This window comes from Phalacrocorax carbo, chromosome 8, assembly GCF_963921805.1.
Source record: "Phalacrocorax carbo chromosome 8, bPhaCar2.1, whole genome shotgun sequence".
In the NCBI taxonomy this organism is placed as follows: domain Eukaryota; kingdom Metazoa; phylum Chordata; class Aves; order Suliformes; family Phalacrocoracidae; genus Phalacrocorax; species Phalacrocorax carbo.
In genome coordinates, this window is record NC_087520.1 from 8,268,077 (window position 1) to 8,295,649 (window position 27,573).

A 27,573-nucleotide genomic window follows, 5' to 3' on the forward strand; every position below is an offset into this window, starting at 1 on the left:
ATCAGTGAAATTACCCACCTGATTTAAGGCTGGGGGACTTAAGAGAGTGTTAACTCCAGGAAACTATTCCAACAGCTTGGCTGCTTTTGCACCTCTCCAGGCTGCAGATAGACCTGGCCGCAACTTCTACTTTGCACCAGGCTGGAGGAGTGACCGCTGGTGACAGTCCCTGAGCATCCTCTACCAGCATCCAGCTTCAGCCGCCTTCTCCTGCTCCATGCTGCTGGGCTCTGTTTGTCCAAAGTAAATGCAGGCAGATTTCCCTGTGGATCACAGGGATTTTGCTTGCTCAGGTGGATCCACTGGGAATATCAGCATTTTTATTTTTTTTTATTTTTTTCTGCTAAAAGCTGTGCATTGGTCTGTCCTATGCACATAAACCCCCAGGTCAGTCACACCACAGATAACACCCTACTTTGCTTCCCAGCCAGGGGACAAGTACTCCTGGATGTTGGTGCTGTCCCTCCATCCCTGGGAGGGATGGGGAGAGGGTCAGATGCCTTCCTGCAGTGCCAGGGCTTGCCATTTCTTTCTAAAAGCCTTTAATTATCCTCACTTCTGTGAGCTGTTGAAGCATTTGCATTGTTTCACAGAATCTCAGTGCTGGCTGGAAGCAGCTCCAGGTTTTGGGGGAGCCCAGCAGGATTGCTATGGAGAGCCCTGCCAGCAGGCACCCCCCTGCTGAGAAGAAAAGGAGGGCTGTGCTCCTGCCAACAGGTGAGCAGGTTCCTAGGCATTGTCCTTTATTGGGAAAGAACAAGGGGGGAAAAAATCCCCAACAAATCAATTCTGATCACATAAGATTTGAGCTGGAAGGATAAAGAAATACCATGGAAAAAAAAGTCCTGTTGTTACACAGCCACAGCTGAGTTTCATTAATTTTTAATTTTTTTTTCTTTTCTCTTCCTGGTTAAAAGTGAGATTTGCAGAAAAGAGTAAGCATCATCCAGCGTACAAATATCTATCAAAAAAACCCACCCAAAGGGTAAGTGGAGGAGTTGACTTTCACTATAGGTGCAGCCATCTGACACAGGGCACAGTGAGGATACGGAGACCTGGACTGGAATTTCCCACTCCATCCCCTGTTGTGGCACCATGTACCTGCAGCATCCATGAACCTGAGAAGAAAACCTAACAGGCTCTTGCGTGGTGTTTTGGTCCTCATTTCCCCCTTGCTATTAGAGGCAGATGTGTGTCATGGTTTAACCCCAGCCAGCAACAAAGTGCCACCCAGCCGCTCGCTCTCTTGCCCCCAGTGGGATGGGGGAGAGAATCAGAAGAGTAAAAGTGAGAAAATTAGTGGGTTAAGAGCAGTTTAATAGTTGAAATAAAATAAAGTAAAATAGCAGTAGTAGTGGTAGTAATAATAATAATATACAAAGCAAATGATGTAAGATAGAATTGCTCACCACCCACCGACTGACGCCCAGCCAGTCCCCGAGCAGCGATTGCTGCTCCCTGGCCAAATCCCCCCAGTTTATATACTGAGCATGACGTCCTATGGTGTGGAATATCCTTTGGCCAGTCGGGGTCAGCTCTCCTGGCTGTGCCCCCTCCCAGCTTCTTACGCACATGGCTGAGCATGGGAAGCTGAAAAGTCCTTGACTAGTGTAAGCACTACTTAGCAAAAACTGAAACATCAGTGTGTTATCAACATTATTCTCATCCTAAATCCAAAACACAGCTCTGTACCAGATACTAGGAGGAAAATTAACTTTATCCCGACCAAAACCAGGACAATATGCCTGGCATATTGTCAGGTATATGACAGCATTTCCCCCCCCCCCAACCCATGCCATTAGGCTGGCACAGCAGCTGAGGGCACAGAAAGCCAGGTCTTGTGTCACTCATGCCCACTCATCAGAAGAGAGGGGATCCCATAACTGTTCAGCTCTCTTGCAGGCATGCAAAGGACCCGCTGCTTTCCATTATCCTCCCCTGCAGGAGTCCCAAGGTCAGAATCCTGCCCTTCACACAAGTCAGTCCTTGCCCTGAGGAGCTGCAGCTAGAGGAGACCAGAAGGCAGGAGAGCACTGATCCCCTACGTCTTTGCCTTCTTGTTTCCATATTGTCATGCCATCTGTGGGTTTTATCCCCAGCAACTCCTGACATGTCCACTCCCATTAGCATTTTGCAACGCTCTCTTGCCCTCTCCCAGCATCTGCTGACCAAGTCCCTCTGGTCATCCCTGCTCCTCATCCTTCAACCAAGGCTTCATCACACATTACCCACTTTTGCTGCATTCTGTCCTGCAGCATCTCACCGCACGAGCTGCAAACTGGGCTACACAGCTCGCTAGCAAATAGGGCTTCCAAACGGGGATTGAGCTGTTATTAATTTATTCTATATTTGTTTTGAAAAGATGCCTTGGGAAGATACAGCATTTCCCTTTCCAGTTACAGGCTTAACAGCCACAGGCTTTCTTCTTTCTCAGAAACATAAATCCATGTTTATTTTGCATGTACCCAGTTAATCCCCAAGGCACTGCATGCAACAGGCCAAAATCAGAGCACCGTCTCCACCAAAACACTTCAGAAGAAAGAGGAGAGGGAGAAATGCTGGACCTTTAACGGAAGAAACATCTATTTATTTGGGACCGAGGCAGCTCGTGGGGTATAAATGATTTTACTTGGGAACCCCAGTGGGATTTGCTCTGTCTTAAAGTGGGAAGGAAACACCTGGAGCATCCATTTCCAGTGTGACCACCACAGAGCAGCCAGACTTTCATTTGTACAAGGCTCTTCAAGGGGTTTGATGGCTCAGGGTGCTCTCAAATGCAAAATACTGATCTACCTGCAGCACCGGCCATATTCTGTTCCCAGTTTAAACTTGTGCAACTCTGCTTAATTCAATTTATGAGGCAAACATTTAATTTAGCAAGCAGGCTCACAATCCTAAATTTAAACATATGTCAAGGCAGCTAGTAGCTTTGTTTTAATTAACTCTCAAACTTTGTGCCTGTCATTTCTTTATATAAATGAGGATGTTCTGCCAAGGGCAGGCTGTAATCCTATGTGCATACCTACGAAACCGCCTGCTATTTCACAACCACTTTTCCAAGAGCTCTCGCAGAGGCAAGGGGATGTGGATGTTATTATAAGGGTCCATATGGCAGTACGATGGCACTGCAGTACTAAATCAGAGGAACTGTAGTTTTCCAGCCTAGATTCTCACAGTACCAGGTAACGTATGTGTAGCTTTATTGTTGTACAATTTTAGTGACTATGCATTATTCAACAGCGGCCAAAGCCTCTGCGCTGCTGGAGGTGATTCAGTGATGATAACGGGAATTTGGTTTGCTCTAAAGGCAGGAGGAAAGGGATTTCATGGGTCGGTATCTCCTCCACCCACAAAAGAACAAAGGAAACATTAACAATTCTAGTAAAGAAATCAGCTGGTGACAAATTCTCATCGATAATTAAAATGAAAGTACAAGGTGCCTTAACATGTAGTTAGACTTAGGAACTGTAACCTGCTCTCTAAATTAAATGCTTTCCTTGATAATTTGGCGCTCTCAGCAGGCACCGAAATCTGCTGGAAGATGCCATCTAGTGGGTTATGGAAGTTTATTTAAGTTTAAATCCACTTGCTGGTGTGGGGCTGGGGTGGCAAGAACTGTAAGTGCTGGGGTATGTAATGGTTTTCATAGACTTTCTGTTGTTGTTGATCTAGGAAATAAAGATTTTCCTGCAGGGGTTTACATTGGAAGAGACCTAATATTTACTTTGCCAGCCCCCCCAGCAGGGCACTGGGTTGTCACAACTTTGCTGTTGACATTAGCTGAGCTGCACAGTTGTTCCTCTGGCAGGGCATCGTCCTGATCACGAGGGCTGTTTGTTCTTCATTGAAGTGATGCCGTTAAAAGTATTTTTTTGTCTTGAAGCCTTTCTGGCACCCCCAAAGCAACAAGTTTTAGTCACAACAGCTCTAACTCTATCATAAGAAATTAATCCACTCCTCGCTTTTGGAAAAGCTGTATCACTGTTGTTTTCTTCTTAAAAAAAACCCACCACCCCGTGCCTATGAATTATCTAGTTTATGGTACAGTAGAAGCTGCTTAACTGGTACCTGAACGAACAGCATTCCTCTTCAGTGGGAGCCCTCACTGGGGAATTGATTCGGGGCAACCCCGCCTGTCAGTAAGGCCGGCCGACGGGCCGAGGGCATCTCTGTCCATGGGGCAGATGGCATCTCTGTCCATGGAGTGTCGTGCACGGCAGCCTTGCCCCCCCGCTGCCATGTGTCCCTGGGACGAGCTGCAGCCCTTCGGGGAGCACCTGCACCCCTTCGGGGAGACCTGCAGCCCTTCGGGCTGCCCTGCAGAGCCCAGCCCCGGCTCTGGGCCCCACCTAACCGGAGGGCCGACTCCTTCTCACCGTTCCCCGCCCCCGCCGAGCTCTCCCGGTGCCGGCCCCATCCCAACGCGCCCCATGCCTTGCAAACCGCTTCTGTTTTCCGGGCGAGCGTTACCCAGGGCTGAGCGCCCGGCCAGCTCCTGCCGCAGGGGCCGTCGCCTAACGGCGGTGGGCATCGCCGCCGGGCCCTGGCCGCGGAGCCACGAACGCCCCCGGGTGCCCCCGCGACAGCCGGTGCGGAGCCCGCGCCCCGCCCGGCGCCCCCGCACCCCTCGAGAGCCGCAATTAGAGTCATTAAGAGAGGGTCATCGGGGGGGGGAGCGGAGGAGGGGGCGGGGCGGGGCGGGGCTGGGCCGGGGCGGGCCGCCCTCCGGCGGCGGTGGGCGGGGCCGAAGAGGCCACGCCTCCCCCCGCGCGCGGAGCAGAGCGGAAGTGCCAGAGTTGCCGCCCGCCGCTGCCGCCGCCGCCGCCGCCGCCGCCGCGCGCGCGGGGGAAAGTTGGGCTCCGTGAGGGCGGCGGCGGGGGCGGCAGGGCCCCGCTCCCCCCGTCCGCCTGTCTGTCCCTCCGTCTCTGCCTGCCTCCCTCCGTCCCTCCCTCCCTCCCTCCCTCTCTCCCTCCCTCCCTCTCTCCCTCCGTCCGTCCGTCCGTCCGTCCGTCTCCTCCTCCGCGGCGGCGGCCCCGATGCGGCGGAAGCAGAAGCGGCTGCTGCAGGCGGTGGGGCTGGCGCTGGCCGCCCTCGTCTTCTTGCCCAACGTGGGGCTCTGGTCCCTGTACCGGGAGCGGCAGCTGGAGGGCGGCGGGGCGGGCGGCGGGGAGGCGGGGGCTGCCGCCGCCGCCGCCGCGGGGCCGCCGGGGGCAGCGGCCGGCGAGGCGCCGGTGAGTGGCGGCGGGGGGGAGGGTGGGGTGGGGGGGCGCGGGGGCTCCCGTGGGATAGGGATGGGGATGGGGATCGGCCGCCGCCGGGTGAGCTGAGGGCGGGGGGTGGTGTCGGGGGGGGGAGGGCGCGTCCCTTTCCCCTGTCAGCAAGGAGAAGCGGCGGCTGGGGGGGCCGAGAAGCAGCAGCCGCCCCGTTATGGGGGGGGGGGGGAGCTGCTCTTGTCTAGCCTGTGTCTGCGGCGGAGGGGGAATGGGAGTACTTTCCTGGCAGTTCGCGGCGGCAAGGACCGGAGGGTCTGCTTGCCTTTTTTGGCTGAGCTTGGTAAGGGAATAAAGCGAGCTCTTTGCTCCTCGGAGCAAGGAAGGGGAGTTTGTCCCATCCTTGCAAAGCAAAGGACAGTAATTCTGTCTCCCAGGGGTGCGCCGTCTGTGCCGTTTCCCTTCACCTGCCGTGGAAAGGTACAGGGAACGAACATCACCCGTTAGCTCTGGTGCCCCGCAGAGCTCGAGGCGAGGGCTAGCAGAAAGGGCCAGGTAGAGCTTGAAGATTTTGTCTGTGTACTGATCCTCCGCTGGGAGAAGAGGAGCGGATAACTCTCCCTGAGAGGCAGAGGATGCCTACTGGATACGTGGCCTGATGATATTGCAGCACATGACTGCATTCCTTCCTTGTCCCGCTGGTGTAGCAGTAAATTTAACAGACAAACCCTTCTGCTTAGTGTGCGAGACAGGAAGGCTAGATCACCCAAATTAGACACTTGGAAGCTCGGTTTAGCTGCGTTTACTTTTGGGTACGTAATTGCTTTATCCCCTTCTGGGTTTGGCTTTGTACCACTGAGAATGATTAGGACTTGAAAGCTTGAAATGTCACTGTGTAACTATCAGTTCTGCTGCCACTCTACAAGGCTCTGCTTGTTCAAAACAGCTTAAAACTCTTAGTTGTCTAAATCTTTCCCTCCTTGGAGACATGCCACTGTGACTGCACCATAAAGGTGGAGAAACCTGCTGTGGCAATTTCTGCTCTGAGGGAGAGAAGGCTCTCAAAAAGAGGTGTAGTCAAACTGAAGCTGAGCTCTTCCTTCCCAGAAGAAATGGTTTTTCTTTTCAAATTCAAGTGCAAGTCTAGGTATAACTGTGATCATATCCTTGTCATGTCCCATGCTGGTAAGGAAAGGGGTCAGCTGTTACCTGCCATAACGCATATATCTGTAGCAGATCCTCAAACCTGTACAGAAAACCCTTCAATGTACACACTGATCATCACATGCTTGGAGTTCCTCATGTTATTGCCTTATGGTTGTACTTCTCTTGGATGCAGGGCATCAATTTTGCATGACTGATGAAAGTCAAGCCCTGTAGTCCACTGCTCCATAGCTTCCCATGGTATGATGTCATGGCGAAATGAAGACCGCAGTAAAATCATGTGTCTTCCAGAGATTATCAGGAGAAAGTTGGTAATTATTCTTACAAGGCTTCAACGTTCCTTCCTGGAGGTAGCGGTTAATTCTGGTTGAATCTATCAGGGATGAAAAAGCAGCGACAAGCTGACTTTTTATTTTCGGTCTTCCAAAATTGTCCTTGTACTGTGGGCTTTGGGAAGCTGTAAGCCAGGCAGATCCTATGGTACAGTACATCACTGCTGATTTCTGTGTATGTTCAATGTTCTTGGTATTTATATCTCCCATATTGCCTGTGTTGTACAGAATCTTGACTCCATTTTTCTTTATGTCTGTTTAAAGTATGGCAGCTGTCAGTAAATTGAGATCTGCTTTTGTTTTGATGGTGTGTTGAGCTGGGCAGGAAACGTCTGTGCTGCTTATAGGAGAATTCACAATAAAACCTCTCTGCACTTGTGTAAATCAAAGTTACTGGGTTTTAGGCTGAAGGCTTCATCTTCCAGTCTAATTAACATGGAGTTATGGGCTGCAGTGGGTCTGTGAGTGAAGATGTACTTGCATCATATGCCCATTTTTTTGAAGGATTGGGCCCTGAAATGGTACCTCCTGTTACACTGAATAAGGAAAAACATACCCCAAAGGATAACTGGCTGTCTTGGTAAAAATAATTTCAGGTGAAGCAGAAAAAAGACAAATTAAATACTTGGGGTGGGTTGTGGGTTTGGTTACTGTTGTCATAGAGTTATCTGCCAGCTGACTGCAGAGAGTTTTTTGGGCATCCTCAGATTCAATGGTTACAGCCTCTCTCTCTTCCTTGGTCCTGACAAGCATTCATGGTTTTTGTACTTACTAATCTACTTCTAGCTTGTAAATGAATATGCTTTTTGTCTGCTTGTTCATGAAGCCATTTGGAAGAGCTGATTTCTTAATACCAAAACTCTAGATGATAGGAGGCTATATCATAAAAAATTATATTCATAGCACTCAGAAAAGATTTTCTTCTGTTTCTGGCTTTAATTTGCCTTTTTGTACAGGCTAATCTTTGAATTGAGGACGTTTCGGATGTGATACAGAATTGAGCTTTTCAATGAAATCTCTGTCCAGGCTCATTCTTTCTCTTTAAATGGTGTCTGCTGTTTCAGTCAGTAATTTTATCTTTCAGAGTAACAGCAAAAAGGGGCAAAAAAGGTTTTAAGAAACAGCTGAATTAAAGCTATAAAGCAATTCCTAGAACATAAGAGTCATGATGCTTAAATTTTGAAGTTTAAAACATGCTAGGAGTTTGTTGTTGATCTTGTGCTGCATGTTACATTCAAAATGGCAATATATCAGCAGAGACAATTTTGCCTTATTTAATCTTTCTAGTGCCTGAGACAAATGTGTCAGAAAATTAAGCAATCAGAAGCCATGTAAATATATTCTAGGAAAGATTAGGCTAAATGGTTTCTGCAGAAGTGCCTAGGCAGCTAATTGCTTCTGTATTTACACGTTCAGGGGGAACATTATGGTGCCTGAAAATAATGTATTGCTTTAATAAGGTGGATTAGGTCTGTGTTCTTTCCTTCTGCCTTTGGGTTTGTTCTTCCGCAGCTCTGTTGGGTGCTTCTTGCTCTGCCGAGAAGGGATGGCCTTAAGTCATCAAGGTCTTGGCCTCAAGGTCATGCTGCAGACCTCTTTAGAAAAGCTCATGCACTGAGTTACTCTTCGCTACAGCTGCATGCTCAGAAGCATCCTTTATCAGTGTGTATGTACAGTCGCTCAGCAGATGATATGAACTAGGAAGTCCTTTTTTCATGCTGTGCTTAACAAGTTTGGCTAGTGTTGTGGCTTTGAACGGGAATGATGGTATCGAGGTCCTAAAGTGTTTCTGCTGACAGCAGAAGTATTAGCTTAGTAACTTCATCAGTGTACTTTTTTCTGCTCGCTGGTATGTGTATATCGATATGCTCATGTAAGGCAAATTGACTTTTGTGTCTTTTAATCTTTTTCTTTTTTCTTAACAAGTATTCAGTAGGTAAAAACATATGATCTGTAGGCATGGGAGTAGGAAAAGCAAGTGAAATGCAGCTATTCCTTTTGTCTCTTGAATCTCCGCTGTCTGCCTCAGGCTGCTGGGCATCCTCAGCTGAAATGTTCAACTGAAATGTAGACCTGTAGTACGTAAAACACAGATGAGTTAGTTTGTGGGCTAGTGGTTTACGCTTGGGCTAATGCAAGTGTTTATGTGACTTCTGATGCTCTGCAGAGACACTACTCTGCGGCTGGCTGGTCAGGCTGGAGGCTGGCATTCTGCGGGATGCCTGCTGTTATGGGAATGTGTCACTTGAACTCGGAGAGACACTAAGCTTGAACATCCCTTTCTTTGAATTGCTGGCTAAAAGCATTGTAGCAAATTAGCTGCCTTTCATTGCATGCATTTTTATCTGATATGATGCATGCTTTATGGAGTCACCCTGTAGCTTCTTGTAGTAATTTGTGCTCTATAAATTCACTCACGAGCATGATGGAAGTATATAAATCACATAGGTGATTGTGTGGTGCCCTCTGCTGCCAGCCGGCTGAAGTGGGATGTACCTGCCTGCTGGTAGGTTGTGAATGAGAAACCAACTGCAAACTTGTGATTGAAAAATGGTTTGCGAGAATAGTCCTCTTGGACAGTTTGGGGCCATTAAGCTTAATTGCACTAAAGGCAAAGTTTAAGTTTTGCTGAAAATGTAGCCCTAACGATGAGTTGAGTGGGGAGCGATGCTGTGCTGCCTTCCAGACTGCTGCTGCTCCTGTCCTCCTCAGCAGAGGAAGATGATCGGTTTTGCCATTCTGACCTGGGGGCGGCTATGAAGCTGTCAAGGATTGTCAGCTTCATGTTGTGGCTGGCAAAAGCTAATAAGGAAGAGGGTGATTTAGCAGATTCTCTGTGCAAGGAGAAGGGCTTGGGAAAAGTGAGAGGAAAACCTTTCTGTTTTCTGCCAGCCAGAGATAAATAGAAAAACAGACTTACCGTACCTCCTAGGCAGATTTCTTTGGCAGTTAAACTGGTTGTGCCCTAGACCTTGTTACTGCTGTTGCAGTTACTGCTTGGCTTCTCGCAGACCTCTTGGAGACTGCTGTGTTGGCAATTGTATTGGTTAGTCACTGTTCAACTGATATAAAACCAAACTTTGAAAAGCTTATTTTGGTAAGCATAGTGTAAAACAATTGGCATCTAAGGACTGAAATGCAAGTGCTAGAGCTGAACAAGCGTATTTTAAAGTAGGAGTGACTTTCCGGTATGGGATACTCTGAAGTTGATCACTTCAGTGCATTGGTGAAATGAGCAGGTTTTCCTGGGCTAGGTAAGCATGGACCTTGCTTCTGATTAGCAAAGTGAGCTGGAGTGAACATGAAGTGGCTAAAACATCTCACAGTGTGGTGAAATGGTGAAATTTGTGAAGTGCAAAGTAAAATTTGGAAAAGATGTTTATTAAGAAACTGAAGCTTTCCGTGGTCTTCACTTGGGACCTCACTATTCCTTCTGGTGATCTTCGCTGTAACAGCGACACAGAGCAGAATGAACAAATGGGCTGTATTCTAGGTCTATGCTGTGTGAAAATAAAAGGTTTATTATACTTGCTGTTCTTTAGGGGAGGTTACCTCTATTGTGGAGCTGGTACTCCTGTTATTGGACAAGTGGTTCTGTGTTTTGCCATTCAGATGTGCTCCGTATGCAGTTCTTAATAGCTGCAATGGTTGCCTTCCTTCACAGAAGGAAGATTTCAGCAGGAAAACTTTTTAGCTCCTGGCATCTGAACTGCTTTTGAAGAAGTGATCTCCAGAGCTGTGTGGTTTTACCTGTATGAATATGGATCAAATCGTGAGAGACAGCAAGATTTAAGAGCAGCTATAGTTACAAATTTCCTGGCAGATAACTGCCATGCATTTGACTAAGTGGACGGATAAACTAACAGAAAATGTCTTACCACCAGTGAGGGGTGTTGGTCAAACTGGGCAGAACAATGTTATCAACCAAAATGTAGTTATCTTACACTCCCTGTTTAAATACAGTTACAAGTATCACTGTAAAAACATAAAGAACTGCAGTTAATTTTCCTGTCACTCTTGTATTTTCTTCCCTGTAGAGCCAACTGTAACTTTATTTACATTGGGTAAGAGCAGATCCTGTCTAACTTAAACTTTGAGGAAATTGTTATCCAGTGTAAAAGCCAGCTGCACACTGCTCCTGTTCATTTGCAACCTCTTTGTAGACCAGGCGACCCGGGCAGGTAGCCTTCAGCTTCCTTCTGGGAAGAAAAGAGCTTATGGGGTGCGTTACCAGTTTGTAGGAGGCATTCCACTGTGTGCTTGAAATATCGCTAGAAAAAAAAATTACTGCAGAAATAAATTTTGATCCGATATGAAAGCAGGCGTTTCAACCTGCTAGCTTGGCCTTACATTGACTTTAGCAGAGCTGTCGCTAGTAGGCTTTTATGGAGCGCACCTTAACTGGAGTGCACTGTGCTGCGTTTCGTGGTACTTCAGCATGGTGTCAATGCCTATGTAAATGAAGCGGCTGCGATATTTACCATCAGAGGACTGTCTCTCTCTAGTGTCCATCATGCTTCATGTTTTCCATCATGCTAACTCTGTAGAGTAACCTCTAAGTTATGCCTCTTTAAATTGTTTGATAGTAGCATGAATAATGCATGATGCTGTGTAGACACAGGGAGAGAGGCGGCTTCAGTGACTTTGTGCATATGAAATCTTTTAATAGTAATACATACTCTCAGGTTAAGTGACCTGAGTGTGTGTGTAGATTTTCTTCTGGATCACCTTTACTGGAAAACTGGAAAGGAATTTTTCCATAGCTGAATGGATTAAAAACTGGCTATTCTGAGGTGATGTACTGCGATGGCAACCAGGCGTTAATGATTATTTAAATAATCATTCATTTAAATATTATTTAAATGTTACTTAAATCAGACTGAAGTAGATTGTGTTAAAGCTGAATAGGTACTTTTTGCTACCTTTGTATTCATCTGTTCAGTAACCAAATCAGGAACAGCCTTTCTGCCCTACCTTTGCACTTTGTCTTAGCCTGAGCTAATGTCCCTGGACAGAATGGTTTTGGTCAGTCCTGGTGCAGTTTGGCCACCCATGTATTCATTCTAGATACAGCTTGGCCTGGGAATCCTCTGCTTCTAGAGAGAAGTATAAAAGGCACTCTGACTTGCCTTCAGGTTGCAGATTGTTTGCAAAACCAATAGCTGTCGGTAGGGGTTTTTAGCAGTTAACAGAAAGTGTGAATCTGTTTATCAGATTTCACAAACTCCTGAACAAATCCTGATGCTTTGAGTCACTTTCAGGAGTACAACAGCGTGATGCTTTATTTCCAAATCCAGGGATAATAGCCCACTTTCTTATTTTAAATTTTTGTTTTCTACTTTTGGACTGCCTTTTGTCTTGTTTGCAATTAATACGTTTTCGAATTCTCCATTATCTCATAAAGAGCCTACCTTGTGGTTTTACCTCCAGATCTGGCATGCTGCTCGTGACTTCTTACAATCCAGCGTTACGGTCCTGCTTTATTCAACATGGAGCACAACCTCTCAGTGGAATCTTTTCTATCAGTGTAACTGACACTCATGGTATTTCCTGCATTTTGTGTTACCCTGGCTAGGTGATGGATAGGTAACAAGGATGGGAGTGTTTATCTACGCAGCTTTGTTAAGAATATAAGTAGTACTGGATATCAAATTATGTCTGACTTGTCAGATTATGCCTCTTTTGTTAGGTTTAAAGGTTTCTAGCAAACGATCGGAAAAAGCTACAGACAAGTAAATCAATATGTAACACAATAAGTTGCCAGGCAGCCCCTCCTTTTCAAATGACTGGGTAGAAAAGTAACTTCTCCTGTGTCTCAAATCTGCTGGCGGCTCTGCATCCAAAGTCCTGTGCACCCCCTAAAGTAAAAGAAACATGTCACTTGACATGTCTCCTTATTGTTCATAAACTTGATAAAGCTCTAAATCACAGCTTCAGTAAAGGGACGTCTACCATTTCTTGGTTCTTAAGTTTGCTTTTCTGTCTAAATAATTAGCTCTCTTTCCTGCCCTTTTGCAGTTCCTTCATTTTCTCTAATCTTAGCTCCAGGGTTAAAAGAGAGCTCTCTAGAGCATATGTCTATAATTAAGGCTTTTTAACCACAGTTACAGTGGAGTATAAGCAGTGTTCCAGTGTTGCCAATACCCAAGGTAGAAACTTGCTTCAGTAGAAAAGCTGTTGATGATGTTATAACTGAACTCTCTGCTATCCCTGTCATGGAGTTTCCTCAATACTGCTTCATGCCTTCCCCCTTTGATAAGTTATTTTTCTAAGGTTGATGAGCATTAATGGCATATCTTCTGTACCTCACAAGAATAAAAATACTTTATTTATTCTGCCTGTCATTTTCTTGGAAACCCAGGCTGCTAGCTATTGCGAGTAGTGTCCCTCATGAATATATTCAGAAAGCTTGAGGAAATATCATTGTCCTGATTTTGGCTGGGATAAAGTTAATTTTCTTCCTAGTAGCTGGTACAGAGCTGTGTTTTGGATTTCGTATGAGAATAGCGTTGATAACACACTGATGTTTTAGTTGTTGCTAACTAGTACTTACACTAGTCAAGGACTCTTCAGCTTCCCAATGTTCTCCCCGTTCTCATGCACTGAGAGGTGCACAAGAAGCTGGGAGGGGGCACAGCCAGGACAGCTGACCCCAACTGGCCAGAGGGATATTTCAAACCATATGATGTCATGCTCAGTATATAAACTGGGGGGAGTTGGCCAGGGGGCAGTGGTCACTGCTCAGGGACTGGCTGAGCATCAGTCGGTGGGTGGTGAGCGGTTGCATCACTTGTTTTCCCTGGGTTTTGCATCTGTATCTCCTGTTGTTTTCCTTTTCATTACAATTTTATTGTTGTTATTGTTATTTTTGTATTTCAATTATTAAACTGTTCTTATCTCAACCCACGTGTTTTCTTACTTTTGCTCTTCTGATTCTCTCCCCCATCCCACTGAGAGGCAGGAAGGTGAGCAAGCGGCTGGGTGGTGTTTAGCTGCCGACTAGGGCTAAACCATGACAGTCCTTTTTGGCACCCAACATGGTGCACAAAAGGCTTGAGATAACAGATTAGCAGTTTATTGAGGAATTTATATCTGTTAACAATTGAGGGTCACAATATATTTTCTTGATACTAGTTTATTTGATCTGTACCATGTTCTTTTTTTTGCTGTATGTAAGATTGGTGTTGGTTTTGCACTTTGCTGTGCTCCGCCACAATTAGTGATGTTTTGCCTGAGAGATTTGTTATTAAAGCACTGGTCTTGAGTTTTGTCTGGTATTTAAACTTTGTACTGAAGCGTATACTGTACTTGGGGTGCCGCCTTATGGAGACAATTCGCAATTATTCTTCTTCCTCTAAGAGGTTTTTTTTTTATAGAGGAAGTACAGAATGGCACCTTCACTACCTTCTATCAAGTTTCCTCCTTCATTACAACGACTTTTCGGTATCTTGAGCATCCTTGGGTAGTTATGATACTTCTATTGGTATTTCTTGAGAATATTGTTTCAGTTTTGTCTAAGGTTAAAAAGCAATTTAAGAGTATCATACAGAGAACTGTCCCGAAGCTGGATAGTTATGAGTGGCAAGGTGTGTGGGATAGCATGAACAAATGCCTAGGTTGGTGGGCACCTCCAGTATTTTGGAGCTTCACCCCTGAACAAGTGCAGAATCCTGAAAAATTAGAGTTTTTGGAAAAAGTATGTTGCCACCCTGTCAATTCCAGAGAGACTCAAATCACTGCAACATGCTGGGGCCTGGCCCATGCCTGCTGAGCCCTGTTCAACACTACTCAGTACCCTCAAGGGGAGAGAATGTCTCTGGATCTGATGACAGAACGGCAGGCACTGCGGCTGCTCCAACCCCCATGACAGGTGCTGCAGCTGAACCAGAGAACCAACCCGTGCCAGTATCAGTCACCCCTATACACAAGAATAAATCGTGGAAGCGAAAGTCAGCCTGTTTAAAAAGGGATGATGAAAAAGCAGGGCCATCACAAGCAGAGGAGGAGGAAGAGGAAGAATTCATAAATGGGACAGAAACCGCCTGATCCCATCCTTGAGTGAGCTGCAAGATACGTGAAAAGATTTCAGCCATTGTCCAGGTGAGCACGTTGCCACCTGGCTGCTCCGATGCTGGGATAATGGGGCCAGTAGCCTGGAATTAGAGGGTAAGGAAGCCAAACAGCTGGGATACCTTTCTAGGGAAGGGGGCATTGACAAAGCAATTGGGAAAGGGGCACAAGCACTCAGCCTCTGGAGGTGACTCCTGTCCGCTTGTTTCTAAGGTCTGACTTCTTTGGGTCTTACTGCAACTCTGCCCAGGCATCTGGCCTAAACCACAGCTTTCATTAACTGTACCGATGGTTGGTGGCAGACTATCTTCTTTTGGAGATCGTGATATAAACACACAAACAGTCTAGGTGCTCTTGGAGGTCTTAACCACAGTGGACAAGAGCACACTTGGAGGCAACTACCAAACAGTAGCTGATGGATTAAAATTGACACCCTACAAACCTTGGTTGTATTACTATATCCTTCGCTTCTCTGTATTACTGAATCAAACTGAAAGAATAAGCCATTTAAACATATTAAGGGTTTAAAATGGAAACCCTGTTTTAAGTGAGTTGGTGTAACTCCTATGGGTATTGTGATTCATTCCTTAGCCAGGAATAGAAAGCAAAGGAAGGGGAGGATGATAGAGTCGGCAAAGGCTTGGCTGCGTAGCACCGCCCAACCTGGAGAAGTTCACTCTTAATGTTTATTCAGTGAGTGTGTCTTCCAGTCTCAGCCTCTTATTAATTTTTCAGCTGCAATACTTCTTTCTTTTCCCCAATTAGCACAACAAGTAGCAGAAAGCAAGTTCTAAAACTGTCTTTCAAAACAGTGAATGCTGGCATCCTTCCCTGTTAAGCTGAGCGTTGCCTCTGCAGTGAGGTAACTAATTTCTGTTCACAGTGTCTCCCCTCAACACTAATATGTATTTCTTGCATATATGTCATGTGTAGCTGATGTAGCAGTGACCTGATGCATTTCCCTGATGTAGCTTTCAGACAGAGAACTTGGCCTGTTCTGTGCGGTTGTGGTTCACAAGGTGACTGCTGAAGTCGAATTTCCAAAAGGCATTTCAGAGTATTGTTTTAAATGCACAGAAACTGCAGCTGTTTACTGAAATAATGACCAACCGAGGGGTTAAATTTCAAACAAATGTTGAAGGGGGTTTTTCCAAGTACAAATATTTGAACTTGTCTCTTAAACTTGGATGTCTGTAAGTGAACTCTGTCTTCCTGCCATAGAGCTATTTGGTCATAAAAATAAAGGATTTGCAGAATAACAGTAAATCAGTCTGTCTCCTGCAAATGCTTTCTGGATGAGTGAAATCTACCTTCTTGTTTGACTACTTTCCCTTTCCAAAAATCTGATTAGAGTGATGTTTTGTCTTTGTTAGTCAAAGTCTTGTGATGTTTTAGGGCTTTATCAGATCTTACCTGGCAACACTGTCAGCTGTCCCTCCTACACGCAGAGCTGATTTGCTTCTGCCCTCTTTAACAACTGTTTATACAATATTAAGTTGTTATAAAAAGTTCTGCTGTGCTTGATCTCGAAAGCCTTAAATCCTTTGCTTGCAGTTATATGTGCAAGCTAAGGTGACTTTCAAAGGAAAGTCATCCTCTTCTCCATCTTTACTTATGATTATTTGGAAGGTCTAACATTTAAAACCTCTAGCAGCCAGTCTTGCTTTTTCTCAGTGGAAGATTACATAGACTTGTCTTTGTATAAATTAACTGTTTGTGTTCAAATTCATTTGGGAAGTTACTTTTACCCAGTTCATGATACCAGCAACAAAACATTTTTTCTCTGTGATAGAGAAGAGGTAGGCTTTTTCTTTCTTGAGCTTACCTAACATTTCTCAGCCTTCAGATGAAGTCTAAAGAAGTTGTTTTTACAAAGACTAGTAAGCATGAGCTGTTGCTTAATAAACAGGTGAAACAGAGTTCTTAATGTTTAGACCGAAGTTTTTAAAGATGTCTTAGAGTGTGATGTTCCTTTGAAAAATAAGAGTCTTAGTGACTTTGATCTAGGGTATGATACAAAAATAACCACATAACCAGGTCTGGCATCATGTAAAATTGTTTGTTTGTTTTCTCTTTTTTTTATATTATTATTTTTAAAAGAGCGAGCAGCTCCTTCACTTGTGTTCAGAATGACTTTAATCTTAACTCTGCTTCCTTGAAAGTGGCTTTTTTAGAGACTGTACTTTCAGCCCAGATAAGTAAAAGCAAAATATATTCCTTCAGCAGAGGAAATCAGAACCCCAAAAGCTAGATAAATACAGACATAACTATGTTGTAAAGAGCTTCAGTTAGGCAAGTAAGTTATTTTCTGTAACATTACAGAAGGTCGCTTAAATTTAGCCCAACTGTCAGTTCATGTTAGCCAATATGTAACAAGGTTATTCTGGATCCCAAAAAGAAGTGAACGCTGTGATTATCTTCTGTCTTCTCATTTATCTTCTAGGAGGCCTGTCGCCAGGGTTTAGTGTGTGATAGCCAAGTAATAAGGAATAACCCTTTTTTTCCACTCCTGTGTGTCTTAGTTTTGCTGATCCAGTGATCTGGACTGCCATTTCCCTCTGATTCATAGGCTGCAGCTTACCTTGTTGGAAATATCTAAAACTCCTATTGATGTTTTGCTGTTGCATGCTGCCTAATTTTTTTTTGGTGACTGTTTTGGAATCTGATTCAGGGTACTAATTTAGCCTGAAAAGAAAGAAAATCTTCCTTCAGAAAACAAGCATCTGTTCCCAGGTCTTGTTCACAGTGGCAAAGAAATTATATTGATACAGTAAGTGTTTGGAATAAGACTTCTTGAAATTGTTTTGCTTGCCTGGTTCTGAGAGCATGGAAGTAAGCTGCAAAAACATCTGCAAAGTATTGGAAGACCTGGGATTTTGATATAGAAACTGGCAGAAGTGTATTTGGATATACGTACGGAGCCCAAAGGACTATCCAAGTTGCCATTGTTGCCATTTGCCTGCTATTGCTGCTGATTCTTTGGAAATGTGGTTCTTCCCCTATTCTGCCCCAGATTGTGTCTGATATTCAGATGCAAGTTGTGTGCTCTGCAAATGGGGATGTGGAAGATTGGAGAAGTCTTATCTGCAATGTGTAAAGGTCCTACTTGTGTTGTCCTTGATTTTTGATTGCTGTAGAGTATCTGTGTATAAAAGATAATAGGTTTCTTTCACCATAGTTGCATATTTTCTGCAAATAGGAACTTGGGCCAGCTGATTACAGAAAAAGAGTCCTTGGCAAAGCAATTATAAACTAACAAGAAAGTGTCTCGAACCTCAATCCGTGCCAAGACCCTTTTCCTTGCATTTTAGCCAGAGCTGTTAGCAGCATAAAATAATACTGATTACCATGGGTGAAAGGCCTAAGCTCTGGAAACAAGTGATGTCTTGTGGCTTTCCAAGTGCTGATATTTTTATAATAAGAGGCTGCTCATAGCAGAAATGCATCTGAGAAGCTGTGAATTGATGCACATGAGCAGAGAGCGCTGATGTTGCCGATAAATTAGCTGGGAATTGTCAGTTGTGTAAAAGAACTCAAATATTGGCTTACCATGAAACTGTTAAATGAAATATAAAACTACCGATTTATCTCTCTGGATATTTGAAAACAATAACAAGTCATCTGAAAACTTGTTTTTAAAAATTATTTCTAGAGGGTATGGGTTGTCAAGCCTAATGCAGTGAAGTCTATTTTTATAGTCCTTGAAAACAAAACCTGACAGACCATATTTGCCAGCGCTTATATTGCTCTGGTGACAGTGCTTCTTTTTAAAGCATGCCAGAGGAAATGCTCTGTGCCGGAGCATATGTCAGTGATTAGTGGGACCAGTGCTGCAGGATGAAGTGGGAGAAATATGGTTGTGTGTAGAAAAAGCTGAATGGACAGAACATGAGGAATGTAGCAGTTTATGGATTGATTTTACAGTAAGAATGGAAAAGAGTTATTTTTATGGCTATCTGTATGTAACTGACACGCTGTCTTGCAAATCAGTTGAGGTTTAACTGAGAGGACAACTGGTGCCTTTCTCTATATGTTTCCCTTAATTTCTTCTTCATTTAGAAAACTCTTTGCCCTTTGAATCTGTCACTGTTTATACAATGCAGGTATTTGCATGCTTTGTTTATGCCAGAGTGAACTGAAAGCCTTAGGAAGTGAGAGAATTTGGTACCCAACTCTTTTTGTGGATTTAGGCCTAAGTGGATTTAAGGGCTCAGGCAGAGAGCGATCCTCAGAAACCAGTCGATCCTCTCCAGACCTGCCGTCCTGGGTCCAGAGTTCTCGCCAGTCAAGCCCCTGGGGTGCCTGCTCTTGTTTTGCTTCTGAGTAGCTCTTGCTACTCCTTCTCCTCCCTGAAGCCCAGCTGCCATCCTTAGCATTGACCGCTTCTTGTCAAGGACGCTGAGTTCAGAGAACAGCTCTCAGACCTGAGTTCTGCACAAGCTGCATGGGACTCGGGGGTACTTGCATTGGAAGCCCTGGGGTGGAGAGAAGAGGATGGTGTCCTGCTACTGTTCCACAAGGATTGTTGATGGCTTTTACTCAAGAGTTGCAGTGCAGTAGCTGCAGCACTCAATCAACTTTGCCTCCCTGCTCTGACCACACGAAATAACAAATAACCCCTGCTCTGTGTTTGAGAGGAACAGCTCGGGCGTCAAAGCCAGGTATGAGTGTTTGATTCTATGCGATATCGAGGCCACCTTGTACATAAGGGCCATGAAACTAAGACCTGGAGAAATCAGAGGTCAAAAGCCTGTCTTAGCCAGTTGTTTTGGATTTGATCCTGAAGGTGCCTACAGACCTTACACAAGGACGCTGACCCCACTGTGGGAGTCACAAAGCTGGAATTTGAGCTGCGAGATGCACAGCATTGAAGTTTCTTGTGGATTTAGCCCTCAACGTTGTAGATGCAGTCATCACTCGAGGGCTGTAAAAGATGTTCTCCTGTTTTACCCTATTCTTCATATATTGTCAATTATGTTGGAGTATGGCCAAAATTCTGTTCAATATAAATGGGAGCAAAATGAAAATGCCCTGTTCCCTTTATCACAATTGATGTCTGTATTTGAACTTTGCCAGTTTTTGTTTACGAAAACTGCTTGTTTTCCCCTCTGAAATATTTTTGTCAGAGCAGCTCAATACAGCTTGGATTAAGGGAAGTAATAAGAGGTTAGAGAATCCCTGAACACTAGAAAAAGAATGTATTAGACTGCTGCATAGCATTACTGTGCTAGTATCAAAATTAGACTGCTACTTTTTGTTGACTAGACATTTGACTATTAATATTTAAAGAAATAATACAAGCAGCGAAGTTATTTCCAATTAAACCCAAGTTATAAAATAATTGTCTTGGGCGTTCACTACAGCTTTGACTTACCTGTCTTAGGCTTTTTTGTGTAGAATTTTTCCTCGCATTTAAAGCTATTTCAGGTGTCATTTTTGCTAGCCTGTAATTATCTCATTAGAAAAACAGAATTAAATTCTTTGGGCTCTTTAGGGAAAACTGATGGCTTCATGAGGATTGAGTTGTATTTCTATAGCACGCAGGAGGCCCAGTCAGAAGTCTGCAAGGAGAAAGTAAAACACCCAAAGGAAGACTGTTTCCCATAAAGTAACACCAACTGAAAGTATATTTATTTTTCTTCCTTAAAGTTGCTCTGTAGAAAATGCCTTAAAAATTAGATTGTTTTCTGGTATTTGTACCAAAAAAGCAGCTTCTCAGCAGCACAATAATTTGGTTTTATTCTGTGTTGCAAGTACTGCACAGCTTTCTGGAAGGGCTAGCTGGATTTTCACTGGTGACTTGTGGTTTAGCCCCAGCATCCAAGCACCGCTCAGCTGCTCGCTCACTCCCCCTGGTATTTAAAGATCTTGGGCATTTTGGATTGAGTCCAGAGGAGGGCAACGAACATGATCCAAGGGCTGGAGTACCTCTCCTCTGAAGACAGGCTGAGAGAGTTGGGGTTGTTCAGCCTGGAGAAGAGAAGGCTCCAGGGAAACCTTATTGCAGCCTTCCAGGACCTGAAGGGGGCCTACAAGAAAGTCAGAGAGGGACTTTTTACAAGGGCATGTACTGATAGGACAAGGGGTAATGGCTTTAAACTGAAAGAGGGTAGAGTTGCATTAGATATAAGGAAGAAATTCTTCACTATGAAGGTGGTGAGGCACTGGAACAGGTTGCCCAGAGAAACTGTGGATGCCCCATCCCTTGAAGAAGTGTTCAAGGCCAGGTTGGATGGGACTTTGAGCAACCTGGTCTGGTGGAAGGTGTTGCTGCCCGTGGGTTGGAACTAGATGATCTTTAAGGTCATTTCCAACCCAAACCATTCTATTATTCTGAAGATTTTCAGTCTTCTGATGAGTGGTGTCCTCTCTGGGCTTTGTAATTGCTTCATACTGGCATCTGCTGGCTCAGGCGTGAGATTTCAGGATCCAGTTTCTTCCTTAGGTTGACACCACAGCTGTGAAAGGATCTGATTCTGAAATCTTGACTATTTTTAGTCTCTTTTTCAATGTTTAGACCTTTAATAGCTGTAACAAATTAAGAGGAGCACTGGCTTACCTCATTTGTGAGTCACACCTTCACAATACCAGGATGTCTTCAGCAGAATGTTTTCATGCTCACTGAAGTTGGATCCATTAGTAATGAGTTCATGTGGGCTTTTGGTTGTATCTGCAGGTACAGTCTGCGTTTTTCAGCAGAAATATGCGTATGAGTGGCTCTTTGAAAGGCTGCTATTTCTGAGTAGCAAAGGGGAAGCAATGGCTCTGACTGGAAAATTGGCAGTGAGGCAGTGTTCATCCCTCCTCTTCTGGTGGAAGCTTATCGAAAACTTGTCTCTTGCTTGTGAAGTGTCGTGATGCACTGTTAAGGTAAACTTGTGCATAAACTCCAGCGATCTCCGTTCAGGAGTTGGAAAAGAATACCAAAGAAAATTTTCTTCCATCCTATTTATAAACTTTGTCAGCTTAACATGAATGAGTTTGGGCATGTGTTCAGTGCTGCTGGATTATGCAGTTAGGATTTTGTTCTGGCTTCCTAAACAAGAACAATATGTAACACATCACCATTCAGTGTGTGAGTGTAATCTGTTCTTGGTTCTGTGCTGTGTACAGTCAGCAAAAAGGGTCAGGAATTAAGTAAAGAGGAGATCAGTTCATGCACCTGGATCTTGTTTGACATTAAAGGATACTAAGCTTCTAAAGCCTCTAAAAACTCCCAGCAGCTCCTCAAAACAGGAAGCTGGTTGGCAGAGAAGACCCTGAAAGCTGCTTGGTTATAAAGTACTCTTAAAATTTAATGAAATATAATCCAGCATTTTAATTGCATGTCTGGACTTATTAATGTAATGTTGACTTCAGCAATTCTGCTTAGTACCTAATGGGGCTAAATTCTTTGTGTAACAGTGAATCTCCTCCAAAAGATCTTAATCTTAAGAAATACTAGAAAAAGCAGGGAGGGAGAGGCAGAGTTGCAAAGATATCCCCTGGTTTTCTGAAGCTCCTCAAGTTTTAAGTGTCTTTTGTGGTTCAAAGCAATCTTGGTTTTAGCTTACATTATGAAAATTTCTTCCTTAGTAGTCTGCAGAATGACTTGTACAACCTACAGCAAGTATGCAGGAGGCTACTGTGATCTGCAGCCAAGATGGTGGAAACATTAAACAATGCTTTTTAGCAAAGGAGCTGCAGAACAGCTTTCCAGAGGGATTTATTGTATCTCAACCAGTAGCCACAAATGCTGGCTTGTGTCCCTGGGTTGCTGAATGTTTGAGAAATGGTGCAGTTTGCAGCAGGAGTTAGTCAAGGGTTAGTTTAGGCACATCCCTGCTGTGTAATGCTGTACCATCAGTCAGTCCCGCACTATCACAAGTTTTTGCCTCTTTACTGTTGGCATTTGCTAACCAGCTCAGCCTTTGCTGAGAGGTAACAATAAGAGAATACAAGGAATGCTGCTGAGCCTTTTATCCTCTGACTTGCATACGAGATCTTCGTAATTCCTCTCTTTGGGGTTGAAAGGCTAGGCAGGGAAGGTTGTGTTATTCCTTGGACAGTCAAATTGTTATAGGTTTTTCTCTTTTGGTGTATAGCTGTATGCCCAGTCTGAAATAAGTTGATACTATAGTGATTCTTGCTCTTCATGGTGGTTTACAATCAAGCCCAACATAGGCCAGTAAGAGAGCTGATGTAGTTCTTGCCAGTTGCACGTTCACAGACCACAGGAGAATCACTAACTGTGCCCCTTTCCAACTGCATAGGCTGATGTGGGAATGAGACTGAATGTGCTTCTCTGGAGCAGTGGACTTCAAGGAGAAGAGGAAGTAAACGTCCATTTCTTCATCTTGTCCTCAGACAACATCCTATTCCAAACCCAGCTGGCAGAATGGGCTGCATTGGGCAATACGCTTGGCACTATCTCTAGCAAGGCTGGCAGTTTTGTAGTACAAGGCAGCTGGCATCTCATGGATCTGACACAGTGCTTGACTTGACTGTAGATCTATGTTAATGGGATTGCCTGAGGGGCCTTAATTTTTCATTGTGGAGTCAGCAAGGTAGATACCTCAAGTCAATGGGACTGAATATGCGCTCCCAAGGAACCCACCCAGCTTGAAGGTGGGAACCGTGTTTTGGCCTAATGTGCAGCTGGCATAGGAAGTGCTTGCACTAAAGCAGCAGTCTTAGAAGTGATGGATTGAGTGTCATCTCTTGCTTTCGTGTCAGAATAGCTCTGGTTTCTCAAGCGGTCTACAGCCTGAGATTGAAAGAAAATGTCTATCATGTGAACACTTTTTTTTGTGTATATACAACAGAAACTGTAAATGTTAAGGTGCAGTGTAATGTACCATCTAGAAACAGAGTGGTGTCGGTTGGGTGGGCAGCTTCCAGAGAGAAAGGTGTCTCTGCTGTGGCCTTTGCTGCCTGCTGTATCTTTGAGTTTCTTCTGCTGGAAGGAGACCTGCTGTACTTCGGAAAGGTTATAGCTGAAAGAAGTTACAAAACAGCACCCCAGGAGGCTATAATCTCCTTAAAGTAGTCTCTTGGGAACCGCATGTACTTGATAGCCATTTCAAGGTATAAGCCTTTTCTAAAGACTAAAGGAAGGTTCATCGGTAGCCAGAGAAAGATCTGTTCGCCATCTGGACTTGACTTAGCTGTTGTCTGCTGCTTGCTGGCGGCTGAGGAAGTACTGTCTGGGCTGTGGATATAAGGTGCTATGCAACATATTTTAGTAGCACTTAAGCTCCCTTGACCTAATTCGCTTGCTTTTTTTACTGGAGCACTGATTAGTAGTGGCTTGCTAGTGTAAAAGTAAACAGCAGTTAATTCTTGTAAGTCAAGTCCTGTATGGCTGTGATTTGGGTAATGCCATCTTTTTGGAAAAAATGTGGCAAACACCTCAAATTAATGTGACAAAGGATAGGCAGGGGTGATCCTGGTGCCAAATACTGACACCACAGAGAGGTACATTGCAAGTTAAGGCTGGAATAGTGCTGGCTACTTCTGACTGCTGCTTTCCTTCTCCAAGTCACGACTGATCTCAGCTCTTAGCCAGAGCAAGCTTCCTTGGAGGCCTTAACACATTCCACAGGATTCAAGATTGTTCTGAAAATACTTTCTAAATGCCGTCTTAATTAAAGATTTCTTTAAGTCAGAATTAAGTTATTAAAATGTTCCAGGCATTTTCTAGAAGTCTTTGAAAGCTGACTGTACATTCCTTTCAAAGTTAATCTACTGGCTGTTATGGGTTACAAAGTAATATTGTGCTGCTTGTGGGTTACCGGTAAGTTCAAGTAAATGTATGATTATTTTTTTTAGCAGTTTTCCTTTTTGTGAACTGATGCTGCCATTGAGTCACTCCTAGGGGTTTGCAATTGTGCAGTTGTGGTACTTCAGCAGTAATGAAAAAAAATGTCTAGTGTTCCTGGAAGGGCATTTCCAAAACCCCTGGGTACGTCAGACTAGATAGTACAGCATAAGACAATAAACCAATGGGCATCTAAAATGCTTTTGTTTTGTTTTGCAGAACCTGTGACTGCTTCTAAAATACCAGACGATAGGATTGTACTTTACAGAAAAGTTGCTTTGTGTGGAGTTGTTGGCCCCTTACACACCTGTGGTGCTGCAAGTATTTAGTATGCTGCTTAGGTGATTTGGAGGTAACAAGTGCTTAAGAGGTGTACCTTTAAAGACAAGTTGTACTGTCCTGGGTCTGTCCCTACCAAGATCTGTGAGAAGAAGTGATTCTCTGCCGTTAAAATAGTGATTAGAGTCTCAAACTTAAACCGTGTCGTGGCTTTTTTAGATATGTGTACCGACATGGATTGAGTGCTTCTATCTGACTGTGGTGGTGTTTCGGGTTTTTAATTAGGGTTTTAGGATTTTAAAGGCACACCCCAACTAGCTGTATTCTGTGTCTCAAACTGAAAAGGCTGTGTTATTGGAGGGAAGTGAATTTCTGCAACAGTAGAGCAGAGTTCTTAGCTTAAAAGATGTATTTGTAAGAGAGCTCTGTGTCTGCTTTCTTTCCAAATCTGTGTTGTGCACAGATTATGTTCTTCCTTGCATTTTATAGGTAGTTCAGAGGAGCTAGTGGTTGATTCAGTAGGCTTGTCAACTTTTCCTGGTGAGTGCAGTTAACTTCTGCAGAAGATTATATTCAATCTCCCCTTACTCAACCAGCCTTAGGAAAACTTGGCTGCTAATTCGAAGATAAAGTCAGTGCAGAGATGTCTTTCTGAGCTTGCAGTCGGCCTTTGACGTTTTGCTGCTCAGTAGTATAAAGTTGCAAAAGGTTTAAAGAAATAAAATTTTAAAAAATGACAGTTTATGTTGCTTCTGCTGGGACATGAGCAGCTGTGAAACGGCTTATCAGGTTGATGTTCAGATTCTGACGGGAAATTGCAAGAGCATGTCAGACTAGACCTCAGCCCAAAACCAGATGTGTGGTTATAGAGAGCACTATTGTCATGCACAGAATCCCAAAATCTTTTACAATAAGTGAAATGTTAATTGTTTTCTATTTGCTTTGCAGTCTTCTGATGTATCAAAAGCTGTGTAATTATCTATCTTTATTAAAGATTCTGCAGTGGGAATGGATGACTCTCCATATTTACTGTGCAATTACTGTTAAGTAACAGGAAAGCCTGCTAAGTGGTCGGTCAGCAAAAGCATTACTGGGAAACTACATAGCTATTGAGCACTTCAAAACTGAAAACAAATTTTGAAGTGTTCTGTGTTGTGAAAGGACGGGAGGCAGTTCTTACCAACTTTGCGCTGAGATAAGAGATTAAGCAGTGAAGGCAATAAATGAGTGCATTAATCTATGGGGTTGAGAAGAACAATTATTTCCAAAGAGAACGAAGTGTGACAGGGCTGTTTATCTCCCTTAAGTTTCCCAGGAGATGTGAACTCAAAATATGTTGCGCTCAGCCTCGTCTATCACTGTACTAGATAACCGCTTTGTAAAACATCTTACCCACAGAGGTAGGTTTTCTAGCACAAGCCTTGCTCCCCTGTTCCCGCTCTGTTCTTGAAAGTGTTTTGCAGCTTTGCCTTGTCTGTGAGAGGTGCTTCCTCCAGAGCAGCATGGGTAAAAACAGATTTAGAGCTGCTTGCATTAAAAAGACAGGGCAATAACATAGCTGTGTGACAGTTGCTTCTCTCTGACCCACAAAAAACATATATTGGGAAGGTGCAGTTGGGGAGGGTTTACATGGTGTTCGGACCGCCTTGCTGCAATCTGAAGTGTGCGGTAATGTGTTTATTATGGAGATTTATACTTGCAGTATGATTCTCCCAGTTCTCTCACTCTGGATCTGGATGGTGGACTGTCCTCAGGGGTGTGGGGCTCTGCTCACAGACCATGAGGTGCTGAACATTTGCTATTTGTTTTGAGTTGGACACGCTCGCCTGCCTGTTGGGCAAGTTGTTTCAGTTGGCTTCGACCTTTCCATACAGGAATGCCTGTTTGGGCCATTGGAACAGCTGAAATAGCTGGTTTTCCAGAATGTTCTGCTTGAGTTGTCTCTAAAGCCAAAGCCATGGAAGGCTTTTTAATACATGTAATTTGGCATGAGCAAATGTAAAGTTAGGGAAAGCATGTCGAGCTGCTGGCAGTTGAAGGCTTTATAGAAGGGTTCTCTAAAGGAAGCGAGGGGCTTTCCAGAGTGCCCTGTCAGCAGCCGGTTGCATGCACAGCAGTGAAACTTTGCCTGCGTTGTATTGCTAGGAGTGAGCCTGCAGCCCTGTAAGTCTCAGCTATACCTGTGGTGCAAGTTGCCGTGCTTTTCCAACCTCAGTGTTTGTGTGCCTTATACCTCTGCTGATGTATAGAGTTCAAGACCCTTTAGAGCAGGAAAACGCTATCACCTTATTTGAATGGCTTTCACTCAGAGGGAATGGAAGACCTGGGTCAAAATTGAGTTTCTGACTTGGATTAAAATCCTTGCTCTCATTCACTTCATTTGAAGCAGTATGCCCCTGTTTATTTGAGATGGAGTCTAAATTTAAAAATTACAATGTAAATCACTCAGGAAAGGATGTCATTTTGTGTACCCGTAATGGTGATAACCTGGATAAAACAATTGCAGGAACCTTATTTCTGGGGGAGAAGTGAAGGGAGGTATTCTGGCCATGGCACTTTTACAATAACTTCTGGAGCTTGTGCCTCATACCAGAAAGATTTTGGATGTTTGACTTGTACAATCAAAACCAGATGGATTATGGGAATTTGAAGGGCTTTCTTTAAAAACCATTTTTTTAAAAGCTCAAGTCCAATTAGTAGAATTCAATTCGTAGGAGTT

At 44.2% G+C, this 27,573-nt stretch overlaps 1 protein-coding gene across 1 annotated transcript in view; it reads left to right on the top strand.

Annotated features, from left to right (window-relative positions):
• The first annotated feature begins 4,769 nt into the window (after nucleotides 1-4,769).
• The window catches only part of GALNT10 (polypeptide N-acetylgalactosaminyltransferase 10), a 96,115-nt gene continuing 73,311 nt past the window's right edge, over nucleotides 4,770-27,573 (top strand). Inside the window, exon 1 of the mRNA XM_064458522.1 lies at nucleotides 4,770-5,231. Within this exon, the coding sequence (XP_064314592.1) occupies nucleotides 5,037-5,231 (195 nt within the window). The 5' untranslated portion in view covers nucleotides 4,770-5,036. The remainder of the gene's footprint in view (nucleotides 5,232-27,573) is intronic.